General features: G+C 59.3%; 1 protein-coding gene and 1 long non-coding RNA gene across 2 annotated transcripts; both read left to right on the top strand.

Moving 5' to 3' along the window:
• The first annotated feature begins 229 nt into the window (after positions 1–229).
• Positions 230–5,307, top strand: IL12RB1 (interleukin 12 receptor subunit beta 1). Its single transcript, XM_075776418.1, has 15 exons — positions 230–630; positions 1,004–1,118; positions 1,277–1,446; positions 1,519–1,670; positions 2,199–2,235; positions 2,378–2,488; positions 2,572–2,654; positions 2,723–2,948; positions 3,038–3,208; positions 3,310–3,411; positions 3,527–3,673; positions 3,777–3,920; positions 4,064–4,160; positions 4,251–4,332; positions 4,437–5,307. Exons 1-15 carry the CDS (start codon positions 585–587, stop codon positions 4,821–4,823), a joined length of 2,070 nt encoding a protein of 689 aa, XP_075632533.1. The 5' UTR covers positions 230–584; the 3' UTR covers positions 4,824–5,307.
• A 1,476-nt stretch (positions 5,308–6,783) lies between these two features.
• On the top strand, positions 6,784–9,301 carry LOC142605312 (uncharacterized). Its single transcript, XR_012839006.1, has 3 exons — positions 6,784–7,241; positions 7,452–7,583; positions 8,794–9,301. It is a non-coding gene; the product is annotated as an uncharacterized LOC142605312 (long non-coding RNA).
• The last annotated feature ends 1,279 nt before the right edge of the window (positions 9,302–10,580 follow it).

Genomic DNA, 10,580 nt, shown 5'->3' with positions numbered 1-10,580 from the left:
GGTCACAGGATTCCAGTTTCGGACTCGCAGCCACGCTCACATGCGTGTGCACACACAGACACATGCACTGAAAACACGAACAACCCCAACTTTGGAGCAGCCGCTTGAAATTTACCCAGTTACAGGCAGGGGATCAAAAACATACTGTGAAGTTTGCACCAAAAAAAAAAAAAAAGCCAAACCCCCCTCCAAACCACAAGGTATCTTTTTTGCTTACCTTGCACTTCTCACTGGGCCGGGGTGTGTGGCATGACCAGGGCACGCAACATAACCGGGGCAGGGTTTAGCTGAGTCCTGGCAGGCGTGTCAGCAGAATAGGGGGATATTTTAGTTGCTTTCTCTTTTGCTTTTGGTAAAAGCGAGGCACGCAACCTCGCACTCTGCCCTGCCTGGGAGCAGCCACCCTTCAGCAAGATTTTAGCAGAAGAGGAAATACCGGTTGTGGGGAGCTGCACTGAGCACCGGGGCTGCTGCTGCCGCACTGGGGGGGGGGGGGGGTGGCCACCCACTGGGTGCTGGGGGGACTGGGCAGCCGGAAAGGGCAGCGGAGCCCCAGATCCGCTGTGGGACACCCCGGGTGGCTGATGCTTGGGTGGCTGCTCGTAGTGCTGGCGGTGCTGGCGCGGGGTGGTAAGTCCTCCTGTGGCGTCGGGAGATGAGAGATAACTTCAGAAAACTTTCAATGAACGATTTGGGGGGGTGATAAGGCCTGGGGAGCTGCCACTGCGATGGAGATGCTCGCCCAAAACCACAGGGAGAAAGCTGGGTGAATCCCCGCCGGTGGCAGGCAGGTGCTGGGGCAGGCAGCACCAGCCAGCACCGCATCCCCGGGGAGGGGGGAAAATGGTGGGTTTTGGGTGAGAATTGCCTGCACGGCTGCTCCGATCCCCTGGGCAAGCGGCACGGTGATCTGGCAACAGCTACACCACTGTTCCATCCCGGCCTTCCCCAACCTGCCGGGGCTTGGGGTGCGGGAGCCCCCAGCTGCTGCCCTCTCCTGCAGGCACCCCCACGGCCCCCAGCTTCTCCTGCTGGAAGCAATGCGGCTCCCGCTGGTTCTTCTGCTCCTGGCCACCCTATGGCCCCACCGGCAACACCTCCTACCTCCTGACGTTCTGGTGAGTCGGGCACCGCGGCGGGGATGGGCACCGCGTCCTGGGGAGCCCATGGGATGTGTCCTGACACACGGGGACACACGACCTCCCCATCCCAAGCCCACCTGGAGGGCGAGCACTGCCCCGTCCAGATCCAACCTTGCGCCCGTTCCCCTTCCCAGCTACACGATGCCCAGGCTGTGCCAGCAGTTCAAGGCGGGCACAAGGACGACGTACACCCTGAAGCATCATCAGGTTTACGTCCTCACCAATGCCACGGCCTGGGTGGAGGCACGCTGGGGGGACCACTTCCACAGGACCCCCAATCTCACGCTATACCTCAACAAGGCTGGTAAGCACCCATGGGGCCAGGGTGGGTGCCAGCACCAGTGCTGATAACCGCAAGACCACCTCGTCTTTACAGTCAAGCCGGATCCGCCCCCTGCCGGGATGCCCTTCAACAAGTCCGGCGGCTGGCTGCAGCTGCAGGTGCCATGGCCACCGTGCCACAGTGGGAGCCAGCCACCGCAATGGGAGGCTCGCTTCCGGAGGATGGGTGACCATGGCTGGCTGCAGGTAAAAACACCATTTGCTAGAGCCAGCAGTGACCAAAGGGATGGTCAGTACCATCGTGGCAACCCAGGCAGTGTGGGGAGCGCGGGATGCTTGGTGACGCCACCGTTCGCCCAAAACCCATCCGTGCCCCATCTGTTTTGCTGCGTTATCGGCTCTGCCTGTCCTCCCGCCTCGGGATTCTGCTGCCACCCCTAACAGGATCAGGCCGCGATTCACAGGGATTACACAGGCAAAACCCCAGATTATACTAACGATGACGACGGATGAAATCTGGCTGCTTGTCCCCAGCAAAACCCCCCACAGCTGGGGACTCCCCCCACCCCTCTCGACTGCTGATAGGGGGTTCCCAGGGCCGAAGCTGTGGTACCCCACCCGAAGGGACCCTCCTGGCCACTGTGTCCCCTGCACCCAGTTTGGCTCTCTGTGCCCCTGGGATGTTGCAGGGGGGACAGGGCAGCATTGCTTTCATGTCCCAGTAACATACTGGTTTTACTGGGTGGGTGCCTCCATCCCCGGTTCTCTCCACAGGTGACGTGCAAGATGGTGATGGCCAAGGACAACTCAGGTCAGTTTGGCCCGCGGGGATATGGGGGATGAGCATCTCCCGGGGGTGCTCCCCCCTCCCCGGCCTTCAGCACGTCATGATGGCCAAAAGCTGGGGGAAAAGAGGGGGTGACCCCCCACCCGACCCTGCCCCCCCACTCTAGTGACCTGTGCCCTGGGGGGACACGGTGCCTTCGAGGTCCAGCTCCGACACAAACTCCCCCACTGGAGCAGCTACTGGAGCAACTGGAGCAGCTCCATCTTCGTTCCTGAGGGTGAGGAAGAGGAGAGGAGGCGGGTGGGATCCCAATGGCTCCCAAAAATGCTGCTACCCTGGCCGGGCTCATTCCTCTTGCAGAAATCCTGGCAAGTCCGGTGCTGAGCTACCAGCTGGGAAAACTGGGGAGGAACGGGCAGCGAGTGCTGACGCTGGCCTGGCAGGTATGGCAGCATCCCTGGGGACCTCCTGGGTGTCCCCCCGCCATTTCATCCCCCTCTCCCTCCCCCAGCCAGCCCCTGAGGAGCAGGGGCATGTCACCTACACGCTGCGCGCCCACATGCTGGGGTGCCGCTGCACCAAGTCGGCCGAGGAGGACGCCGCGGTGCTGGGGACAGAGGTGACGGCGCACAACCTCACCCTCTCCGGGGCCGAGTACGAAATCTTGCTGACAGTGGCCAATGCTGCCGGGACGGGGCCAACGCAGCGGCTCCACGTGCCAGCAGAGCAGCGTGCAGGTACCTGCGCCACGCAAAGACCGAGCTCCCCAGCAACCTCGAGGGAATTATTTTCCTGGCCGTACCTTGCACCCCCTGTTTCATCCCAGATCTCAGCTTCAAGGACATCAGCGTGGCTGGCAGCACCGTGACGGCGTGGTGGGAAGCACCGAGCCCCGGCTTCGTCTACTGCTTCGAGCAACAGCCACTGTCAGAAGCCCCGAAACGGGGCATTTGCATCCAACAGGATTTCCCCGCCAAAAGCATCCACATGGAGAGAGGCAAGGGAGAGCCCCGAGCTCCCCGCCTGCCCCCCCCCCCCCCCCAGCCCGGGGTTGGATCCTGGCAGGGTTTTAACCGGGATCCCTGGTTCCTGCCGCAGGAACACTGGAAGCGTCGGCATGTTACCGCCTGGCTGTGCATGGCTGGACCCCGGCACAGGGCTGGTCCACCTTCGCCATGCGGCACCACTACGCCAGCAACGGTACGTATGGAAACACGGAGCATCTGTGCCCAGTTTAACTGCAAAAAGGAAGGGTTCTCAAAATGCTCCCCCCCCCTTTTTTTTTTTGTACCACCCCCCCTCCCACGACACGCAGCCTCACTGGTAGTGCCCATCCACATCAATGCCAGCGCCGGGGATGCCACCATCGTCCTCCAGTGGAGCTCCTCTGCTCGTGCCGCCTGTCCCGGGGTGCTGGCCAAGTACCTCATCTGCCACGCGGCTGAGGGAGAGAACGTGACCTGTGAGCAGGACCCCCCCCCCATCCCCATGGGGCAGAATGAAGGTGCTGCCTGCAACCCACGGGCAGCTGCCAGACTACTGCCCGCTTGCTATCGTTTACCCAGATGCCGAAGCGGACGCCACGGCATCTCACTACACCCTCCGAAATGTACGGTCCGGCACAGTCTACAGGGTGGGTGTTCAGGAGGTGACAGCAGAGACCTGGGGGACCTGCAGCCCTCGGTGGCACTTCCAAACCAAGGCACTGGGTAACGGCTGGAGATCCCGTCCCCTCCCTGGTCCCCGTGGGGTGGTCTCCACAGGGTGCTCGCCCTTGCCCTGAAATGGCTCCCGTGCCCCACATGGGGTGTTGGGGACAGAAACGCCACCCCCCAACCATGCCCATCCCCAGGTCCCCAGGGAGCAGTGTGGAACTCCAACCTGAAGTACCTGGGCATCTCGCTCAGTCTCCCCGCCATGGCTGCCATCTACCAGCTGAGCAAAAAGAGGTGACGGCAGCACCCTTGCCTCCACCCTGCTCCGGCCTTCCCCCTCACCTCTCCCATTACCCACTCCCTCACCAACCACCCCGTCCCCAGGGCCCGCCGCCTCCTCCTCCCACCCCTGCCCAAGCCTGTGGGCAGCAAAGCCATCCAGTTCTCGGCTGGCGAAATGAGCCAGGTAAGATGCAAGGAGCAGGAGGGGCCAGATCCTGCACCCCAGCAGGAACCCGTGCACGGCCCTGGCACAGGATGTTTCCCACCCCAAACACATCCGACCCTTAGGGCCAGCCCCGGCCAGGCTTTGTGGAGCCCTCAGAGAGGTTCAGCCCAGCCGAGCTGCTGATAACAGAGCATCCCAGCAAGGAGATGACCGATGTCGGCACACGACCCGGCACGCCGCAGCCTGGCCCCGCAGCCGAAGAACCGGTGGGCTGCGAGAAGGAGCTGCCATTCGCCTACCGCAGGCAGGACGTGCTGAGCCCGGTGGGATTTCCACCGCCTGGCAGCAATAGCTGCACCAGCCACCCACCCGGCGAGGAGGAGGAAGAGGAGGGAAGGTGGGGGCTGTGCCGGCCGCTAGTCCCCATCCCTCTGCTCATCTTCGACAAACCCGTCATCATCAGGGATGGGAAAGGATTGGACCCGTCGCTGGAGAAGTCGATGCTGTAACCATCACCAGGCTGGTTCAGCAGGGATGGACGGCAGGAGGTGGATGAGGGGGGTCCCGTGGGGTGCTGAGTGCCCGTGCAGGATGCCAAGCACCCACCCCGTGGGTTTACGGTTGCACCAGCACTTTCAGGGAGTTTTCTGGTTTCCAGGACATGGAAGGCAATGCCTCCAGGAGCAGCATTGCGTGGGGTCAGGATCTGGCCACGCACTTCCCAGCCTCAACCTCCCACTGGGGACAAACACGGAGAGAAGGCAGCTGCAGAGTCCGGCTGATGCTGAGCGTGTTTCCTTGGATCAGGGGGAGCGGCAGAGCTTCATCCCGGCTGGCTGCCTCCTGCTCTCCTGCCACAGCTGGGGCCAGCATCATCCCAGCAGGATGGGGGCACGAACAGCCCCAGCACCAAACACCAGCTACTTGCAAAAAAAAAGCGTAAGAAAACAAAAAAAAAGGCAAAAATGAAAAAAAAAATTTAAAATAAATACATGAAGCAGCAGGGCTGAGATGGTTTCCCTTGCCTGACCTGGGCAGATTACAGCAAGGATTTAGAGTCGAGGGCAATCCATGGCGCTGCAGAGGATGCAGCCAGGCAGTGGGGCTGGGACCGGGGGTGACCTGGGGTGGGCAGGGGCCCCCAGAACCCTCACCTGGGGCTGCACCGCTGCCTCAGGCCTTATCTGGGGCAGAACTGGAGATGCTACTGAAGATGAAGAGCAGTTTGTGGTTTCGTCTGCCTTGCGTGCAAGGGCCAGAGGTGTCAGCGTTTACTTGCTGAGAGTGCAAAAAATAAAAAGGAAACAAAAAATGGGGTTAGCAGCACGGGGAAGTCCGGGGAAAGGCTGTGCCAGCACCGCCACGGTGTCTCTGCCGCAGCTGCCGGCGTACAGCTCAGCCTCCTTGCTGCTGCTTTTAGCTTCAGTCATGTTTTGCAAAGGATTTTACCAAAATTACTCTTGCCGCACCAGCACACGCGGGTGGAAACCACACCAACGCCGCCCGGAGATAACGCACCGGGGAGCGTGGCCGGGGCAGCGCATGGCTGCGTTTCAGCATGTTCCCCTGTGTGACTTCCCCCAGCCGTGCGTGGGTTGGGATTTACGGCTTTTCCCAGTGCTCTGGGGATGGAGACGGCTACAAGGGCATCATTCCCATGGCTGGGGGTCCCGGCCGGCCGTGCACATGCAGGACCTCCCGCCACCGTGTCCACTGGTGTCCAGCACTGCACGTCCACGGTGTCTCAGCTGCTGGCGGAGCCACGAGGTGGCACCAGCCCTACATCCTCACAGTGCTTCCCGGCAGAGCAAATCCATCGTTCCCTCCCCGCCACGCAGCCACACGTCACCCCACAGACCCCTGCACCGCCGGCAGCGTCCCAGCTGTAAACCAGCAGGTTTTTATACGGCAGCGACCATGATCTGCTGGAGCAAAGCCCCAGCTCCAAAGCAACCTGTGTGTCACCAGCAGCCTCCATCCTTGCTCTCCAGCACCCCAAATCCCTCAGGATCAGCCAGAGGCTGGTGGTCCGGCATCCTCCCAACCACAGAAACTCAGCCGGAGAGATTGTATTCAGGGATTTTACTGGGATTTGGGCAATGCTGGGCTCACCGTCAGAGCGAACCAGGCCAGCCACATGCAGAGGAAGTATTCTGTTACCGGTCGGCGTGAGCATGCACTCAGATTTCAGCCCCGGCCCCTCTTTACAGCCTGTTTTTGGGGACGGAGCAGTGAAGGAAGCTGTGCCGGTGTCATGGCTCAACGCGGTTGGGTGGCAGCAGTAAACACATTGCCCGGCTCAGGGCCAGCGCTGCCAGTGGTTAATCATTCCTGTTCAGGGAACAAGTTCATGCCAGGACAGCCAGTCCCGATTGCTGCATTAAAGACACCCTGGGGAGGGGGGTGTGGGGGGGTGGAAGATCCCCCCATTGCCCCCACGGGGTCACCCTCCGGGGATCGATCCCACTCATGTCCCTCCCCGATGCCTTTGGGAACAGCCCTGTCCCCACCGACAGACCCATGCATCCTTTCCCACACATGTCCCAAGTTGGCCAGTGCTCTGCCAGAAAGATGGTACCATGCAGAGCCCACAGGCAATGTGCCAGAGAAAACTAATTAAGCCGACCTTGCCAATTAGTGCGAGTGAGCAGCTCAGGACTTTCTAATTTGTTTAAATTTCACAGGACTGTTTTCCAAATGAGTCTCTGGGAGCTGCTCTCAGCCCAGCGACCTGAGGACAGCTGCCGGGCCAGCTCTCGCAGCGAGGACGTGACCTTCCCAGCTCCTCCATCTGGATCTGACCCTGTAGAGGACCCAGATGTGCCGCAGGACATCGGTTATGCCCTGCAAGAGCCGCTACCACCCGCAGCCTGAGAACAAGCAACTCATTACACTGAACAGGGAACTCCTTCTAGGACAGCTCTGGGGTAAACGGCAAAAAGCCATCGCAATGCGGGGGGGGAGCTCAGAGCAGTGCAGGGGGATGGCGGGAGTGTGGCCGGATCAGCATCGATCCCAAAGGCACCCCAAGCCGTGGGGGTCCCCCAGCTGAGCAGAGCAGCCCCAGCCATCCGCAGACATGTACCCCGACACCTTTACAAGCAGCTAATTTAAGACTCCTTGCCTTTTATTTTTAGAAGAGGACATCTGATTACGTCCTGCAGTGCCTTTTTATATTGCCTGATACGCTGACTATTTCTGTACGGCTGTTTACACCCACCGGTGCCAGCACTGCCCAAACGCCTTGGGTGAAGGTGCTGTTTTCAGAGGCGAGCACTGAGCATCCCTGCCCTAAAGGGAAAAAACCTCCTCCTGTTCACTCCCTATTCCCACAGGGTCCCAGTGACACATCCCCAAAAGCAAATGGCACCAGGGACCACGCATGGGTGGATTTATTCCACGCCGCCTCCACTCACTAAGCGGAAAATTCACTGCTGCATCCCAAGAAAGCATGCAGTACAGCCAGCCGGAACTGCAGGAAGATGCTCAGAGCCCAGGGATTTCCTTTGGGCTTCCTGATTTTTGGGGATGCAAGCTCAGCCATCACCAGAGGAAAAAACCATAAAATAGCCAGAGGGGTTTGTTACAGCTATATAAACATCAGCTCTTGGGTGGGGGAGAGCCCCCAGGGAAGGCGAGGTCCATCCCTGCAGATCCAGGCTGGGCTTTTGCTCCCAGGTCCAGGAGTTTAACCTGTTTCCCAGCTTGGGGGAAGCAGGACAGAGCGACAGCCGGGTTTTAGCATGGGCAGCAGAGAAGGTTGCAACCCTGCAGCCCCTTCCCTCATCCATCCATCCCTCCCTCCCTCCCCCAGCCCCTTCCCTCCCTGAGCCCCAGCCCAGAGAAGCACCGACGCCAGCGAGGTGCTTAGGAGCCCGGCCACAAGCCGTGGCATGGAGGAGGATTATTTGCCAGGCAAAAAGCCACCGCTGCCACCACCTACACAATGCCACCCGCTCCCAGGAGGATGAGGTGACCATTCAGGAGCTGCTTTGACTTAATCTGTAAGCAAACAAACTGATCCCTACGCTGGTTTGTTTTTTTTCTTTTAATTATTTTATTCTTTAAGCAGAATTCAAAGGCTGCATCTCACCCAGGGGCAGGTGGCTCATCCACCTCCTCTCGGCATTGCCAAACCCCCATGGCCGGGATGCCCGGCAGATCCTTGGGGTAGAAAAACCTCTGCAGTAGGGCAATTTTTGCTTTTCCTCCCTAAGAAAAGCTTTTGAGGTTCTCACCCCCCCCCAAAAAAAACCCAAAAAAACCCCAAGGATCACTGGCACAGGCATCCCAGCTGTGCCCATGCAGCGGGGAAGGGGCCACGGGGACCACAGCTGGACCAATGGCCACAGCTGGAGAGCCAACCACCGGCCACAGCTGGGCTCAGCTTGTTCAGTCACGGGTATTTCAGCACTGGGTGTTTCACAACCGTACGGTGTCACAACAACAACAACAACTGCAGTTTTACTTTGCAAACAGGGCCCGCGGCCACTCAGCACCCCCAGCTCTTTCCTGCTCGCGTCAGGCTGAGCTCGCCTGCTGCAACAGCTTCACCTGGGCGAGCGTTGTTTCCAAACCTGAGAATGGAAAATGACTTGAAGCAACAACAAAATCAAATATCGAATCATGGGGTTTTTTCCCTCCCCCATCGAGAGGGGCTCAGGGCTGCATCAGATTCTCAGATCGCTGCAAAAACCCCCCAGGATGCTGCGTGCCCTGGCACGTGAGCTGGGACAAGTGGTTAGAAACCATCTTCTCCCTCTGCCATGCGAGAAACACCTGGGTGATGGCAGGAAAGATTTTCTTTCTGCAGTTTTAATGTTTTCAGATGGCTGCTGGCAGGGCTGGCAGCCCCGGGGCAGCTCAGCCTCTGGCATGGCCGAAGCTTTCCAGGCTTTGGCAGCAGCCTGGTGCAGCAAAGCCACGGCTATTGAATTTTTTTGTTTGTTTTTTTTTTTCCCCAACCAAACCCTTATAATGATAATAAAAAGAGTCATAAAACAAGGACACTGGGAGCCAGGCAGCCACTTCCCTGCGCTTCCCTGGCTACCAGGTAATCTGGAAAGAAAGGACACAGCGCCCTTATCAGCACACCCGTTCTCCTGCCCGCTTGGCAGCGGAGCCGTCCAGAGGTTTGTGGCATAAACATATTTTGCTCGAGCAGGCGGCTGGGGCTGAGCTAAGGATATCTGGCTTGGCAGGAATCAGAGAGCACCACTCCCCCCTCAAAAAAAATTTCCCATTTTTGCAGCAAACTGCATCTGCACATCCAGGGAAAGGGCTGATCCCCGAGCCAGCAACCAACTGAGCTTTGCAGCAATAAATACAGGACCTAGAGTCATCCTCACCCCCCCCAGATCCGCTCCCCTGGTGTTTACCAGCTCTTTGCAAGCAGTTTGACTCTCCCTCATTTTTTCCACACACAAAACCACCAGGAAAGCGGAGCAAACCAGCTTGAGAACCATCCAGCAGAGCCATAGCCGCCTTCACCGCCAGTGCTGCCCACAACAGCCACCTCCAACCAACTAGGACACCCCCCATTATCACTGCCTCCATCACTGTGCTGCAATATGGTAGCATTTACACAACTACTTAGCAGGAAAATCCCCCTCCCTACTCCACATAAACCCTTGCTTTTAAAAGTAATTGGGTGCAGGCTTGCTAACGAGGTCAGTAAATGGGGAGGGGGTTTAATTGCAAGCTCCTGGTATTCCTGCTAGCAGTCTCAGGCCCCTTCTTCTGCCCCCTCCCCCCCCCCGGGCTTGGCTTGAGGTTTTTTTGTTGAAATCAGCTCAAAATTGCTCCTTCTTGCAGGGCGGGGGGAGGTAAAGAGGAAGAAATAAAGGAGCATGACCCCATTTCTGGATGCTTTGAGACTGGGGAGCAGATGGGGGGGTTGGAGCCGAGGGGTTTGCCAGGGTTAACCCATTGCAGAAGCTGGGGCTGTGGTAGCAGGGGACAGGGAGCAGCAGGGGTGACAGCTCCCTGGTCCTTGCCCATCTGATGGAGATGGCCGCATCCCCACTGGCAGCCGGAGAAGCCCACCGGCAAGGGCGGCAGTGCCGCTTGCATCCACTGCCAAACGCCCTGCGTGAGCAAGGTTTTGGCTGTGGGGAGATGCGTTGGTCAGGGCATGGGATGCCACCGCGCTGTGACCCCTGAGCCACAGCAGGGGATGGGCACCCAGTGCCGGATGGGGTTTGCCACGCGACTTGCGAAGCCGCGTCTAGGAGTGACAGCAAACACAGCCGGGGTGGGGAGCAGCA

Source organism: Balearica regulorum, chromosome 26 (genome assembly GCF_011004875.1).
Source record: "Balearica regulorum gibbericeps isolate bBalReg1 chromosome 26, bBalReg1.pri, whole genome shotgun sequence".
Taxonomy (NCBI): Eukaryota; Metazoa; Chordata; class Aves; order Gruiformes; family Gruidae; genus Balearica; species Balearica regulorum.
Note: the sequence above shows the minus strand (reverse complement) of the source record. Positions and strands in the feature narration are given on the sequence as shown.

What these genes read in the sequence shown, in the direction of transcription:
- IL12RB1 (XM_075776418.1), top strand. Translation starts at nt 585, where the DNA reads ATGCTTGGGTGGCTGCTCGTAGTGCTGGCGGTGCTGGCGCGGGGTG. An exon ending in GTGACCATGGCTGGCTGCAG is followed by an intron (nt 1,671 to 2,198) that starts GTAAAAACACCA and finishes TTCTCTCCACAG; the next exon opens with GTGACGTGCAAGATGGTGAT. An exon ending in GCACCACTACGCCAGCAACG is followed by an intron (nt 3,412 to 3,526) that starts GTACGTATGGAA and finishes CACGACACGCAG; the next exon opens with CCTCACTGGTAGTGCCCATC.